We start from the raw sequence: 17,093 nt of genomic DNA on the forward strand, positions 1-17,093 counted from the left end.
TTTGCCATGCATCCTGGTGGTACAAAAATGTATAGAGGGCTAAAGGAGCATTACTGGTGGATGGGTATGAAAAAAGATGTGGCCGAATTCATTTCCAAATGCCTAACTTGTCAGCAAGTGAAGGCAGAGCACCAAGTACCAACTGGGTTATTACATCCACTACCAGTGCCAGAATGGAAATGGGAGAGAATAACTATGGATTTTGTGATGGGACTTCCGATGACACAGAGGAGTCATGATGCAGTTTGGGTCATTGTTGACAGACTGACCAAGTCTGCTCATTTTCTGCCAGTTCGAATGGACTACAGTCTAGAAAGATTGGCCAAGTTGTGTAACACCCTCACTGTAGCAACTCCGTACATTCTACTGTTCCGGTGACCAGTGTCGGTCCGGACAGCTAGAACATCCGGAAAAATATTTAAACTAAAGTGAGGAACCATAATTAACTCAAATATTAATAAGAAAAATTTAGCAAAAATTTTAGAAATAAAATACAACTAAGTCAAATGAGCCGGTGCCCAAGCGATAGATAACCTAGTTGGAAGTTGCGGTTCTCGCAACTAGGAGTCCTAGACCCGGGGAAAAATTCATAAAATAATTTTGGGGACTCCAGAGAAGGGTCATTGAGGTTCCTATGGCATTAGAATGTCAAGAAAATATTTAGAAAAATTTTTCAATCGGTACAGACAATTTTGGCCCGTTAAGCCAAACGGAGGGCATTTTGATCATTTCGTCTTCAGAGATGATTTTTGGCCGACTTTTCCAGTTAAGCAAATAATTATTATGATCTAAAATATGAATAAATATTGCTAAAAAATTAAATTGAAAATGAGTAGAGAAGAGAAGAAAAGAAAATGAAAGAAAATGCTAATTATGACATCATATGATGTCATTTAAATTTCCTCCACCAATCACAATTTGTTAAACTCATTAAAAGAGATAAAAGAGACCAAAAATATGAAAAACCAATCTGCATCTTCAACCTTGGGCAGCCTAAAAAACGTTGAGAGAGAGAGAGAGAGAAGAAGTTCCACCATTAAAGCTCCCTTAAGCTTCATTTCCCACTTCAATTCACCTTAAAAGCTTATCCTCCCTTCACTAAAAATTATACCCACACCAAGGAGAAGTATTTGGCAGCCAAGAAAGAGTAAGAAAGTGAAGAAAAATTAAAGTCTTGGTTGGCTTGGATTTGAGCTACAAGAGGTTAGTGCCCTAAATAATTTCTTTTCTTTCTTTAATCTTGTAAGCATGCTAAATCAAGTAGAAATTGTGTGAAATTAAAAGAAAAACTTGAGTAAATGAAATCTATAAATTTGGCAGCCATGAGAAAGTTTAAGGATTGTTGGTTTTTGATGAAATTAAGTGGCTTAATTATGTTATTGATGAGTATAGATGATGCATAAAGTGATTTGATATGAGTTTAGTGTGTGTATGCCATGAATTGGAAATTGGAGTTAGGGTTTGAGCATGAAATTGAGACTTTGATCATGTAATGATGAAAGTGAGTTTTAATGGTCAATTAGTGACCATTTGGTTATTGGTAAACAAGAAATGAAGTGTGTTTAGTGAGGGGATTTAGGTTTAGTGTGGCTGACCTAGGTGACCTGCAGAATTAGATATGAGTCCAGGAGGTTTGGGCAGCCATAACTTGAATTGTAGAGGTTCAATTGGTGTTTGGCCAATTGGACATGAAATTAGACACATAATGGCACAAATTTGGTGAAGAAACTATGCCCATAAAACCAAACCAAGTGGACCAAAAGCTTGCCCCAATCCGGGTGACCTGCAGTCTGTTTCTGCAGAATGACCAAATGAACAGTGAGCCATAACTCAATGTAGAAAGGTCCAATTGACTTGAAATTTTACCAGCATCAAGCTAAGATATAGACCAACAACTTTTATGAAGAAACCTACCCCAAATTATGACCAGAACCTATCCAATAAGGGAGTTGCGATCCTGCTCATCGTGACTGTAGATATGGTCAGTCCAGAAAAATTCCAATCCGGCCAGTTGTGGTTTTGGGACCATAACTTGAGCTACAAAACTCCAAATGGAGTGATTCAAAAAAAGAAATTTAACTAGACAAAATAAGGAACAACTTTCATGTTGATCATTTTGCCAAATTCCCACTGTAAAATTGACCAATGGAACAGTAAACAAGGCATAAAAACTGAAAATTCTGCCCAACTAACATTAAGCTTAGAAATGGTATTGGCAACCAATACCAACAAATTTTGAATGCAAAATGTGGTATCTTAGAGAACTTAGGTTCAATAAATTTATTATGTATTAAAAAGTCAACAATTTGAGTGAATAGTAATGTGAATAGTAATACAAAGACACAAAGTATAATAACTAAATTGGTAGAGGAAATTAAGGTATGAAATTTGGAATCCATGAAACATTCATGGATTATTTGGAATAGAAATAGTAATTCACCTAAATGGCTTAATGAACATTTAAGTTATGTGAGTATATAGTTAAGATTTATTTCCATTACTAGTAGGTCTAATAAAACATAAGTAATACCACTTGAATATGAAATGACATTACCCTAGATGGATTGTTGAGTATAAATGGGATGAGGTTTACATTAGGATTTATGTTTGCATTACAAATAAGATAATAACACCTTGTATGAGTTATGAATTCATATAAATATTGTAATGAATAAATGAATCGCATGAAAATATGAATGCAACATTAGATTCTTTATAAGGGAAAGGAAGAACGTTTTGAGTACAATGGTATATGAACACCATTGTTATGAATTGTGATCAATATGAATGATGTAAGGAATGTATGAATATTATGATGAATGTATAAATTATGAAATTTATCATGAAATAATGAAGTCATAAAACACAATATATTAATATTTAATGATATTATGTGCCATTGTATTGCCTAGACATGTGTGTCAGATTGGATAGTTTGGCATACCAATAGGGTATTATTTTAGCAGTACTGCGAAAGGCTTTATGCCTGTATTCATGGCTTTGTGCCCGTATTCATGGCTTTATGCCAACATTCATGGCTTTTATGCCTGATTATGTGTTATCATGGCTTTTTAGCCATACTGACTGCATACGTGGTTGACGTTCTGCGTCCCATGGTATGACGGCCCGAGACACCGTGGTGTCCAATGCCAACGACCCGTTATCCAGTTTAGTCAGCCTGTCATAGGTTACTTGGACAGTGAAATTTATTGAAATAAGTTAAGAATATTAGTAATAAAAAAATATTAGAAATTAAATAAATGAGTAAGATGACCTAAAATAAATTAAAATAATTATTTATTAGAAAGAATCGCAATGAACTGGACCGATATCAAAATTTACTTATTATGAAATAATCTGAGACAACCTAGAAAGTATTGAGAAAATGCTAAAAGATTAGCAAAGAAAATTATAACACACATAAATATTGCAAATGTGACTTACATGATAATATAAGCATATATTTATTATTTTTAGATCATTTTTCTTTGTACATTATTACTGTACATTGGCGAAATAAACACTTCCAAAGAAGACTAAATTACGATAAAACATATTAAATTTTAGAATCGCATGTGAGGTATAAATAAATCTTAATTATTTAAATTATGTTTTATTTATATATTTATTTGTATATTATTTCCTTATTATATTATTGCACCACTAAGCAGTAATGCTTAGCGCGATGGAATTGTTTCCTCGCGCAGGTACTGAAGTTAAAGCCCAGCGAATACTAAACAGAGATTTTGGAGTTCTGATCTGCAGAGCGTTCAAAGTTGTCACCTCCTCAGCAATGCATGTAGATAGGGCTCACATTAAGCATATCATGTATTTTGTGTATGTTATTTATTTCTTATATTGTAATATAAATTAGCAAATTGTAATTAATTTGTATATCATGTAAATTAAGGATTTATTTAATTATTGCAAATGATGTAAATTAATGCAAATTTGAGAATTTTGCTATAAGAATGGAGCATGAATGAATTTGTACAAATAAGTATAGATTTGAATTACATAATGATTTTTCAAATGATGATATGAGTATGGAAATGATTATGAAATTAAAATGTATGGATGAGATTTGAAATATGAGAAAACTATGAGAATGATTGATGAGATAATTATAATTAGCATGGATAAGATTTTATTTTGAAAATATTATTGAATTTCAAACAGGTGAATATTGAAATATGTCAAACGATAATAAAATGGGAGAAACTCTGCTAGTTTCTCCATCGAAAAATAATTGATGTTAAATTAAACGAATTCAAAATTATTAAAAAAAAATAAAGTAAGATAAGTTAGGGTGCTCCAGCACTGATTGTAGCACGCCTTGCTCGGTTACACTGTAGTCGGGTGAGGAGTGTTACAAGTTGTACATTGATGAGATTGTGAGACTGCATGGAGTGCCAGTATCCATCGTATCTGACAGAGATCCTAGGTTCACTTCTAGATTCTGGAGTAGTCTTCAGAGAGCCCTAGGAACTAGATTGAACTTCAGTACTGCATTCCACTCATAGACAGATGGCCAATCTGAGAGGGTAATTCAGATCTTGGAGGACATGCTACGGGCTTGTGTGATTGAGTTTGAGGGTAGTTGGGACACACACTTGCCTTTGATTGAGTTTGCTTACAACAACAGCTACCAATCAAGCATTGAGATGCCTCCATATGAAGCTTTGTATGGCAGAAAATATAGAACCCCGTTGTGTTGGGATGACGTGGGTGAAAGGAAGATGATTGGGCCTGAATTTGTTCAGCAGACTGAGAAGAAAATCAGGGTGATCAGAGATCGCCTTAAGACTGCATCAGACCGTCAGAAGTCCTATGCAGATCTGAAGAGAAGGGATATTGAATATGCAGTGGGTGACAAAGTATTCCTCAAGGTTTCCCCATGGAAGAGGATTATGAGATTCGGCAGAAAGGAGAAACTGAGTCCTCGCTTCATTGGGCCTTATGAGGTTCTGGAAAGAGTGGGTCCTTTGGCATATCAGTTGGCACTACCTCCAGAGTTAGAAAAGATACATAATGTCTTCCATGTATCTATGTTGAGGAGGTATCGATCAGACCCATCTCATGTACTACCAGTAGAGGAAATTGAAGTGAATCCGCACCTCACATATGAGGAAGAACCCATAGAGATTCTGGCTTATGAGGTGAAGCAGCTACGGAACAAGCAAATTCCGTTAGTAAAACAACTGTGGAACCATCATTCGGGCCAAGAAGCTACTTGGCTCCTACTAGTTATATATGGAGGTAGGTGTTGATCAAGATGGAATCTGTTACCCTAAGTAAATAGGGATAAAATCCTATATTCATTTAATTGTTCTTGATGTTTCAAGTTCCTGGCCAGGACAGATAAATTTAATCAGAAAAGAGTTTCTGATGAGAAAATCTTTTTAATCAAGAACTAAAATTAAAAGAGAACATAATATTCATAGCAAATGGGGTTTGACATAAATCATGACTCCAGCTCGAATTGGGATTTTGTAACTGAGAGATTCTAGTGCATGGTAACATATGATTATAGGTTCATTTAAGGTAAACCTTATTACTAGTTGGGTGGCTATGGCATGCTATGCTAGGTGTTAACCATAGTCTATGAGCTGCCTAAAATGATTTAGAGAAATCGTTTATGGTAAGAAAGAGTTCTGATGATATTAAAAGTTGATATCATATCTCATTGTCAATTAGTGAAGAGCCTAGTGAGTTACACACATACACAAGTAATCACCAAGTTAAATGTGATTTAATTAATTAATTAAAGAGTTTAATTGATTAATTAAATAGGTTTGGTTTGCAATTAGATTGCAAAGTCCCTAGCATGGCTTGAAACCAAATCTATGTTATTGGATGTATAGTATAAGTTAAATTTATATTTGAAGTGTTTAAATATGAATTTAATTATGAGAAATTAATTAATAAATATTAATTAATTAATTTATATTTGATATAAATTGATTAGAAGAAGAGAAATAATTATTTTGAGTTGAGAACTTAAAATTAAGATACAGGGGTATTTTGGTCATTTCACTGGATGACATGTGGCACCATGAGATGATGACGTATGGCACTACACATAAGCTTGCCAATTGTCTTTTAATCAAGTAAGATGATCAAAGTCAAGATTAAATCTAGGTTTAACACTTGACACAATGTGATTGGGTCAATTAAACCTAGAGCCAATCAGAAGGTGACATGTTGCAAGGGTTTTAAGTGGTGACCTAGCTATATAAGGGAAATGATGAAAAGAAAAAAAAAACAATATGTTTTTGTTTCATTGGTGCTGCCATCCAAAGCATCTCTCCCTTCTCTTCTTATTCATCTCTTACCAATTCAAAGAGAATTGCCAACATTCTCTTGAATTAAAAATGTTAGAAATCGTTTCTAGTGTCTTGTATGCATCTATAATATCTCTAAAGGCAAAACCTGATTTTCTAATTAATTGGAAAGGCTTGAGAAGCTGTTCAAGGGGCTGCCATTGGTGATCTTGGTGTGGAAAAGCTAGAGGCACAACATCTAGTGTCCTAGGTGCATCCCAAAGGTGCCAAACATAACTGTAGTGCATCAAAAGGTTAGTGCACTTATTATTGATATAATCTAAGGTTCTAATGAATTAATATGTTAATTATAAAATCTTAAATAGCAAATATAGATCCAAAAATATATTAAAAGAGTTTTAATATGCTGTTTATCATTGAAATCAAATAGATAAAAATGATTATTGCATGATGCATATGGCCCTAGAAGAAAAATTTTTGAATTTAATGATATAAACTTATGTTTACCATGCTTTCACTCCTTTATTATAAACAATAAAAATTTTTTTTATCTATTAATAATTTAGTTTTAATATTTTTTTATTTCAATTAATTAATGAATTTAAGATATTGCATTTTTATTCAAAAGTATTTATCCATTACTTTATTATATAAATCTTATCAAGTTATAATAATCCGCCAATAAAATAAACTAATATAGGATAGTACATATTGCTGAAGAAAAAATACATGATTAAGTTTATACATTTATAAGCTCAAAAAAGTTTATGCATTTTTAAAAATTTCTAAAATTATGAAATATAAAACTTTTATACTCATCTCTTTTTTTTTTTAACTATTATCACATATTTATAATTTTTTATTTAATTTGAACTTAAATAATATTGTGAGGTTATAAAATTTCAAATTACCAATTAGATGAAAATGAAATTTATATTCCTTAATTAATAATGTACTATACTATATGATATATTTTGAAATTATTATATTTTCTATTTTATAAAAAATTATTCTTTACTTAATTAATAGAATATTATTAAATTAAAAATTAATATTCACTTTAAATTATTAAAAAATTAAAATATATAAAAATATTTAAAAAAAACGAATAAAATTAAATTATATGAATTTTAATTAAATTTTATATTTGTATTATATAAACAATAAAATTAATTTTAAAAAATATAATTAAAATTGATTTAAAATAAATTCTATGCTCGTAATTGATTTAAATGACATTGTGTTTGGAGTAGAAGAAGAAAAATAATAAGAGAAAAATGAAAAAATTAATAATAATGAGAGACTCTTATATTTGAATAGAGAAAGAAAAATATAAGAAAGAAAGTTATTTTATAAATAATAAAATTATAATTTATAAGAGAAAAAATTATTTTATAAATAATAAAATTATAATTTTACAATTAAATAAAAAAAATTATATAATATAAAATATATTTTAAATTTTTATATTTTTTTTCATCCTAGAAAAAAATGGAAGTAAATAAAAAAACTTATGTTTTTCTCTTAAAATTTTCTTATCTTTTGTTTTTTATTAATCTAAACATAAAATAGTATAAAATAAAATTATTTTACCCTCAAATTTTTTTCTCTCTTTTATTTTCTCCCGATCCAAACAGGGCCTAAAAGATTGTGTAATGGAACTGTCGAACATAGTGGGAGTAGAAGAAACCCTAAAACCACAATTTGGCGCCAGAATTGAAAACGAGAAATCCCTACCCATTGTTTTCGTTGTCTTAAATCCAAAACCCCTTTTCATTCTTTCCTCACATTTCCCTATGAAACCCTCTCTTCTTTATTCTTCCATAATTTCATTTCTTTCTATGATAAATACTTTCTCTGTGCTCTCGTTCTCTGGTCATCTCTCGTTCTCGGTCCTTTGGCCATGGGACGTGGTAGAAAGCGGCAGCTACCGCAGTTAACCCTCGATATATCGTCGGAACTGCCGGAAACCGAGGAAGATGGAGGCGGCGATGTTTTGCCACAGGGAAAGGAGCAATCTTTGGAAAATCAAGAACACTACAGTGTAATCGGCGACGTAAACCGGGAGAAACCGGAAGGAATTGAAGAGAGTGGGACGGAAATTTATGGTTATGTGGAGGAAATTGGAGGTGGGTTTATAAATAATAAATTAATTATTGAGGTTGGGGAAAAGAAGGCGGTGGAAATTGAGGAGAAATGGAAAGAAAGTAGTGAGAAAGCGGTGAAAAATTGTGATTCTGGGAAGGATGGAGGTATGAGGATGGGGAAGAAGCGTGGTAGGAAGCCCAAGAAAAATAAGGAAAGATTGCATGTTCAGGATGCTGAGTGTGGATCTGTTGAACGGAGTGGTGAAAAAGTGGAAAAGGTTGAAGAGGAAAGCCTAGCGAATGGTCAGACGATGAAAGAGAAAGGTGAAGTTGAAGAGGCTGCTGCGAAGTGTATTCGTAGAAGAGGTAGAAAGAAAGGAAGCAGAAATGGCGGCAAAGTTGCTGGCTTAAATCAGAAACAAAATGCTTTTGTGGCTGAGAAAGGAGCAGAAGATGGTGAAGAATTGCAAGACAGTGTTGTAAAAGATGGTGAGAAGTGGGACAATATGGGGAGACAGAGAACTCTAGATTTGAAAAATGAAGTTTTTCTGAAGCAGGACGAAGAAGTTGTAACGCCTGGGAATGAGGGAACTGATATGGTAAATCAGGAGAATGGTGGTTCTATCGAAGTCAACGAAAATTCTTACCGGAAGAAACTGAGAGCTAATGAAAAGAAGGTGAGCTATGCTGAGAAAGGTGAAGAAGATGAAGAGGTTTCAGTCAGGAAGAAGCGTGGTAGAAAGAGCAGGAAGGTGGCTAAAGTCACAGGAAAAGAGGGTTCAGAAATAGAGACAGTTAATGAAAATGGAGATTTAGCTGAAGGAAACGGAAAGGAAGTGACAAAAAGAGGGCGAAAGAAGCATAATAAGGAGAGGAATGATGGTAAAAGGGAATCTCTGACAATCAACGGTGGCATGGTTAATTCGTTGCGGCAAGATGCGAAGGAGCTTGAAATTAACAAGCACAGTGATGAGGTTCTAACTTGATGTATCTTGTGGATCGTTAATATTGCCTATTTGTTATTCTTGGAGGTTTGTGTTTCTGATTTTTGGGTTTGCAGTTTATTGCGGAGCTTTGCTTAACTAACTGCCATCAGTGCAAGCGGAATGATAAAGGTTCTGTTGTTTGTTGCCAGAAATGCGAGACGAAGCGATACTGCATCCCCTGCTTGACTAACTGGTTTAGTTTAACGATCTAATTACTTTCTTTCTTCTTACTGTCTTCCTGCACTTTTTAGAAATTTTAGATATTAGTGTTCGGCTAAATCATATTAAATTTATTTTTTAATATTTAAATTTTAATTAATTTTCAATGCTCTTTTAACTAATATAAATGTACCTTATAGTTAAATATTATCTGTTGCTTATACGATATATTGTGTATTAATATATTATAATGTATATATTATATAAATGTATATTGCATGATATACTTGTACTAACTTAATTTTGCTTTGATATTCTTGTCCTAAATGCAACCTATATGAGGAAATGCTTATCGATTTGTGCAGGAGATGTCTTGTGTGAGTTGTATGTGCTGATATCTCTGAGCTAAACTTTCGATAATCTGCATGTGAACATGAGTCAATTAAGCTTAGGACTTGTTTTCATTCCATTGAAGATGATAGCATAATGTGCATATGCTAAAATTTTTGTTGAACAGGAAAATGTTTTACATGTTGCTGAAAGATGCTGTTAACATTGCTTTGTTTAATTTCCCTATTAGTGTTTCTGCTATTGAAGTCATTTTTTTTGTTCATGTTGTAGGTATCCTAAGATGACAATGGATGAAGTTGCTGCTGCTTGTCCAGTTTGTCGCGGAAATTGCAATTGTAAAGCTTGCTTGCGTGATACTTCAAAAAAAGTTAGTTCTTCCACCTTGCAATAATGATTCATCTGTATTTTCATCATATGCTCGAACTATGCATGCACTTGGCACATTATTTGTTTTTTTGCCTTGGTTTGGTTATACTTGCAGTGCCTGGACAAACTGAAAAGCCTGGTTGTCAGTGATGATAGGAAAGTACTGTATTCTAAGTACTTGCTCCAAGCACTTCTCCCATACCTGAAACAGTTGAATGAAGAACAAATGATGGAGAGAAAGATTGAAGCTAGGAAACAAGGTATTTTGTGTGCGCCAGCTTATTTTGGATTCCAAAAGTGCTTTTAGGTTCTTTTGAAAATTTAGGGCTTCTATGGATCAATGGTTTTAGTAAGCTATTAGCAGTTGCCAGTTGAAGGCCCAAGTAGTAACAGTTAGAAATTCCAACTTTTAGCTGTCTAGTTATGATTTTGAACTGTTTACCACTGAATATGAAAATGCTGTTCCAATTACTACGTTTGGCAAATACCCCAAATTAGATGTTGAGAACAACAATGCCAACCGTTGGTTCCCAATCACTCTTCCAAACAGACACTTGGAAAAAAAAAATTCTATTCATGTGAAAGGTATACTTAAGTGTGTTGTTTCCATTGTTTAAATGGGTAGATGCCTGAATCTGACAAATTACTCCTTTATTTATTTAGGCAGGAGATTTTTTTCCCATGACTAGTTTTTGCAGTTGCTTCCAAAGTCATTCCTATTTTCAGAAAAAGTGATTGATTTGTGTTGTGATTCTGTTACATATAGGAGAAAAGACAACTAGGAAAATGGAGGGAAGGAGCTATTTACACTGGAGTGTCCTGTTGTTAGTTCTGGTGGGAATAAGAAGTAATTGGTGTATAAAATAAGCTGGAAGGCTCATAATTGATTCATTCCAATATTATTTAATAAGGTCTCTATCTTTTTCTCTCAAATATCTTTCTTTTCTTCTTCTCTTTTCTTCTCTGTTCTTTTCCCTTATGACCTGTCCTATTTCTTCTATTTTGATGTGTAGCAAAAGAATCAAAGAAAGAATTTTACGGAACAAGGGAAACTGACGAGAATTTTATTTATTTATTGAAGAATCAAGTCATGGATCATTATACAAGTATCATTCTTTATATATCTCAATCAGTAAGTACCAAAATGATCTCCCGCCCATTTAAGAAATCCCTAACTAAACTCTATCAAACCCAACAACTACAACTGCTTGTCTAACGGATGGTTGAGTTGGACACTCGACAACAACTCCAGAATTTTAATCATCCTTTCCCTTTAATTCTTGTTGTGTATTGCATCATATTTCTCTTAAATAATTGAATTATTAGGGTTTAATCCTAACAATTGGTGTAAGAGCAAAACAATCCTAGTAATTGCTTCTGCATTCTCTCTTTCGTTCTATTCTCTTAGTTTCTTTTCTCCTCTCTTCCCTATCTTCCTTTTTCATCTCTTTCATGCTGTTTCTTCTCTTTTCTCTCCCTTTTTTAGATTTCTTCTTCTTCTTCTTTCTTGAAATTCGTCTTTCTAAAATCTTTTCTCTTCTATCTTTCTTTCTTTCTTTCTTGAAATTCTTCTTTGTAATCGCTAGGATTGTATCAGAGCAGTACAATCTTGGCGATTGCTTTTGCATTCTGATGTAGAACAAATAAAGAAGAAAAAAAAAGTGGCAGAAATCAAGGACCACTTGAATAGAGAATTAATTCTCAAGATATTATTGATCTCATAGAAATTGTCATAATTAAGCTTTTTTTCTAATAGCAATAGAAACCCTAAGTCTTGTTTATGAAATTAGGAGTCCCAATCACATTAGAATTTGAGAATCCTAAGTCAATCCTAATTAGGAATACTGCATTAAACCAAAATAAACTAGGAAATAATAAAATTTATAAATAGTAGACCTAATAAGAATAAAATTCCTAAATAATAAAACTTTTAAATTTCCTAATTTTTCGATGAGAATAATTTTTAAATTCTATCTTCTCATACTGCATTATTCTCCCTTGGTTGGGAAAAACTCATCCTCGAGGTCTGAAGTGTTGAAAGATCAAGAACCAAGTGAGGAGAACAAACACTACGATCATCTTGGATGGTAGCAACAAGAATGACTTGAAGAAGTTTGCACTCTCTTTTGTATTCCTGGAAACATCTGGGCAAATAAAATCAATTAGAACAATAGCTGAGACTTGATTGACTTTTTGCTCTAAAATAGACTCTTCAAATGGTGAAGGCTCAATAACCATAACTTCCGATTCTTCAATGTGCATTATTAGCTCTATAACTTGATCGTCTTCAATTTTAAGTTGCACTTCTTCAATTTCATCTTCAACTTGCTCATTTTGTTCTTCAATTTCAAGTTTATTTTCTTGCTCTTCTTGCAGTTTCTTTGCATTTTCAAGACTTCGTACTTTTATATTTTCAATACTTTTTTTTGTATCCATTTGCGCTCTCAATTGAAACATATGCACTTCTTTTCATGCTTCAAACTCTTTAAGTTCTTTATTCTTAACTTGTTGATGAGTTTGTTGAACATGATATTCATTCTTACATTTTTCAAGTGCTTTCTCCCGATATTGTAAGATTATTTGTATATTTGTATAACTTGATACTCATTAAATAAGCCACAATGGGCATAATTAGGGCTTCCATATAAATCAATCAAATAACACACTTCATCAAGTTGTTCATAATAATCCTCAACTTTATCTTGTATTCTTTGAATTGCATCACTCATCTTGTACCCTAGAATCATCAATATCATCTTCTAATCTTTCAGTTCACATTATGATTTCAAATTAAGGAAGTATACTTCATTGAAGAAAACTGAAAATTTAGGAATTTATGAGTATACTTCATTGAAGAAAACTGAAATTTTAGGAATTTATGAGTCATTTTCATCGGGAAAAAAAAAAAAAGAATCTAGAAGATTCCTTGAACTGGTGCAGTGGATTTTTGCAGCTGGGAAGTTGGACACAGTTCGGACAACAGAGATGGGTAGATCGGCGACTGGAGAAGGGTTGGGGGGGTCAGATGCTAGAGAAATCAGGAAAACTTACAGGTCTAGATTTGGGTCAATATCTGATCCGTTATATCTTCTTTTTAGGGAAGTTGCAGGTGATCGGAAAGGCGCTGGAAGGGTTGCCTGGATGTCGCCGGTGGATTGGCAGTGGCGGTGCTTGGGTTTAATGGCCAGATGGTAGTGTATGGTGAAGGGGTAGTGGCGTTGGCTTTTGGGTCTATTTCTCTAGTGGCTTTTTTTTTCCCCAAAACAGTAAACTAAGGTAGTATTTCAAAGGAGGCTAACACAGGTTGGATGGTTTTAGAGATTTGTGGAAGCTGGAAATTTAATTCGATTTTGGGTTCTGATATCAAAATTGATGTAGAACAAATAAAGAAGAATAAAGAATTAGGAGAAATCAAGGACCAGTCTTTGAAGAGAGAACTAATTTTCAAGATATTGATCGCATAAAAATCATCATAACTAAGCTTTTTTATCTAATAGTAATGGAAACCCTAAGTCTTATTTATAGAATTAGGAGTCCTGATCACATTAGGATTTTAGAATTTTAATTCAATCCTAATTAGGAATGCTGAATTAAACCAAAATAAATTAGGGAACAATAAAATTTCTAAATAATATATCTAATAAGAATAAAATTCCTAAATAATAACTCTTAAATTTCCTAATTTTACAATGAGAATAATTTTTAAATTTTATCTTCCCATACTGCATTACATTCTCTCCTCCTTAATATTCTCTTTATTTCTTTTCTCCTCTCTTCTCTGTTATCTTTTCTCATCACTTTTTTCTTTCTTTTTTTTTTTCTACAAATTCTTGAAATTCTTCTTTCTAAAATCTTTTCTCTTCTTCGCTTTTTTCTTTCTTGAAATTCTTCTTTCTGCCTTCTTTTCTTGATTTCCCTTTAAAAGTCTCTTTTTGTCTTCCTATTCTTCTTTTGGAGAATTAAAACCTTGTTCTTTCTCTGGAAACATATATTTTTCTATTGATCTTTTTTCTGTTTTGGGTGTTACAATAATCAGGTCAAGAAAATAATATCTTGGGAACAAAAGATTCTTGGTTTGGAACATGGAATGCATGAAACGATTGAAAGAGGATTTAAATAATTTGAAGAAGTGTTGGATCAGAAAATTGATCAATTGGAGGAGTCGATTCAAGCTGCACAACCCAATGATCGGTTTCAAGATTTGGAGTAGGATTGCAAATTCAAGAAGAAAAGAAACATAAGTGTTTTAAAGAAAATGATTCTATAATTGTTGTCAGCTGTAAGAAAGTTAGCAATCCTAATTGAAGGTGAAGATTCATAGGGTATGATTCTGGCCTTTGAATCTATTGAAGTTTCAGAAAGAGAATTAGGAGTGTCATTAAAAAATTTTGGGTATGCACAATTCACTCCCAAAACTAAATCTTTTGATGTTGAGATTCTTGGAGGGGTTTGTTAAAATATGATTGTATATATCTTGTAAATTGGGGAATTAACTCAATCCTTATAATCAAGGGTTTCCTTGATTATGTATATCTTCCTATCTTGTAATTAATTGTGTGTGTGTATGTCTGTGTACATATATATATATATATATATATATATATATATATATATATATAGTTCATTGCTTGAGAAAATTATTATGCTACAATTCTACATAAATCTCTTCTTATTTTCTTTTTCTTCTTCTTCCTAATTTTACATGGTATCAGATTCTAAAAGGCCTGATTATTCATCGTTCTTTTATCCCGAAAACCCCTTGCCTTCCTTAGTTCACCTTGTTCTAGAAGGAGGTGGACTACACCATTCTAGGGAGAAACTACAGCGTAGGTTACTGGACTCTTTTTCGAAAAGCTCCACACGTCAAAATAGCTCTTCCAATATCGATACACGTGTCAATATGTGACCTAGTTTCCGCCCAATTCTCTAGCTACCGATCACTCCTTCAAGGTAGCCTGACCCTTTCGTACCATTGAAGGAACGGAAGCGTGAAAAACACAAGATTATACCATTGAATTCAAAAATTTTCACCTAGGGTCACATGCATCATGCAAGATTTATTTTTATCTATTTGATTTCAATGATAAACAACATATTAAAACTCTTTTAATATGTTTTTGGATCTGTATTTGCCATTTAAGATTTTAAAATTAATCAGATTAATTTTAGAACCCTAGATTAAATCAAGAACGATTACACTAACCTCTTGATGCACTGCAGCGTGTCTGCGCCTTTGAGATTTGTCTTCAGGACACCAAATGTTGTCCCTCTAGCTTGTCCACACCAAGAACACCTATGGCAGCCCTTGAACAGCTTCTAAAGCCTTTTCTATTAATTAGAAATTCAAGTTCTGCCTTTTAAGAGATTAGAGATGTAAATAGGACACTAGAAACAATTTCTAGTGTTCTTAATTCAAGAGATTGATGGCTAATCTCTTTGAATTGATGAGAGATGAAGAGAAATAGCTGGAGAGGCTCAAAGTGGCGTGACAATTGAGAGGAGAGGCTGCTGGTTATGTTTTCTTTTCATAACCACACTTAAATAGCTAGGTTAACACATTAAGCCCTAGCCACATGTCACCTTTTGATTAGCTCTAGGTTTAAGTGACCCAATCACATTGTGCCAAGTGTCAAACCTATATTTAATCTTGATTTTAATCATCTTACATGATTAAAAATATTTGGCAAGCTTATGTGTTATGCCATGTGTCACCATCTCATGGTGCCACGTGTCACAATCGTGAAATGACCAAAATGCCTTCGTGTCTTAATTTTGAGTTCTTAACCCAAAATAATTATTTTCTTCTTCTAATTAATTTATATCAAATATAAATTAATTAATTAATCTCTATTAATTAATTTCTCATCAATTAAATTCATATTTAAACACTTTAAATATAAATTTAATTTATACTACACATCCAATAATCTAGATTTGGTTTCAAGTCATGCTAGGGACTTTGCAATTTAATTGCAAACCAAATCTATTTAATTAATCAATTAAACTCTTTAATTAATTAATTAAATCATATTTAAATAGGTGATAACTTGTGTATGTGTGTGACTTACTAGGCTCATCACTAATTGGCAATGAGACATGATATCAACTCTTAATATCATCAGAACTCTTTCTTACCATAAATGATTTCTCTAAATCATTTTATGAACCTCATAGACCATGGTTAACACCTAGCATAGCATGCCATGGCCACCCAATTAGTAATAAGATTTACCTTAAATGAACCTATAATCATATGTTACCATGCACTAGAATCTTTCTGTTACAAAATCCCAACTCAAGCTGGAGTCATGGTTTATGTCAAACTCCATTTGCTATGAATATTATGTTCTCTTTTAATTCCAGTTCTTGATTAAAAGATTTTTCTCATCAGAAACTCTTTTCTGAATAAATCTATCTGTCTGGCCAGAACTTGAAACATCAAGAACAATTAAATGAACATAGGATTTTATCTCTATTTACTTAGAGGAACAGATTCCATCTTGATCAACACCTACCTCCATATATAACTAGTAGGAGCCAACACATGCCCATATACCCATATATAGTACAAGTATGAAAGCAGTATCAAACTCAAACTACCTATATACAAGATAACTGTGCTATCTCAGGTCTAAAGATTATATGCACTGATATGATTTATGACAAAACATTGACAAGAGTAAACTTCATGTGCTTGTCATAAGTGTCACTGGTTCGGCCTACTTATCATTTATAAGTGCCTATAATGTTTGTTATATGGCATGAGACTCACCATTCCATCTTATTTATATCTCATATAAATAACTTGGGAACAAACATGAATACAATCTTTCTGGATAAGTCATGTCCTTATTATGAAG

The 17,093-nt window shown here is 32.7% G+C and overlaps 1 protein-coding gene across 5 annotated transcripts in view; it reads left to right on the forward strand.

Moving 5' to 3' along the window:
• Nucleotides 1–7,934: 7,934 nt before the first annotated feature.
• LOC110659841 (lysine-specific demethylase JMJ25) overlaps nt 7,935–17,093 on the forward strand; it is a 78,060-nt gene continuing 68,901 nt past the window's right edge. For 3 of the 5 annotated variants that reach the window (XR_009149502.1, XM_058148583.1, XM_058148585.1), the window contains exons 1-4: nt 7,935–9,345; nt 9,432–9,550; nt 10,138–10,234; nt 10,349–10,493. Coding sequence is in view for 4 of the 5 variants with exons in the window: in XM_058148583.1 (XP_058004566.1) it covers nt 8,188–9,345; nt 9,432–9,550; nt 10,138–10,234; nt 10,349–10,493 (1,519 nt within the window). In the remaining variant the exon portion in view is untranslated. The remainder of the gene's footprint in view (nt 9,346–9,431; nt 9,551–10,137; nt 10,235–10,348; nt 10,494–17,093) is intronic. The other 2 variants (XM_058148581.1, XM_058148582.1) reach the window with 1 other exon arrangement.

Source organism: Hevea brasiliensis, chromosome 6, assembly GCF_030052815.1.
Source record: "Hevea brasiliensis isolate MT/VB/25A 57/8 chromosome 6, ASM3005281v1, whole genome shotgun sequence".
NCBI lineage: Eukaryota > Viridiplantae > Streptophyta > Magnoliopsida > Malpighiales > Euphorbiaceae > Hevea > Hevea brasiliensis.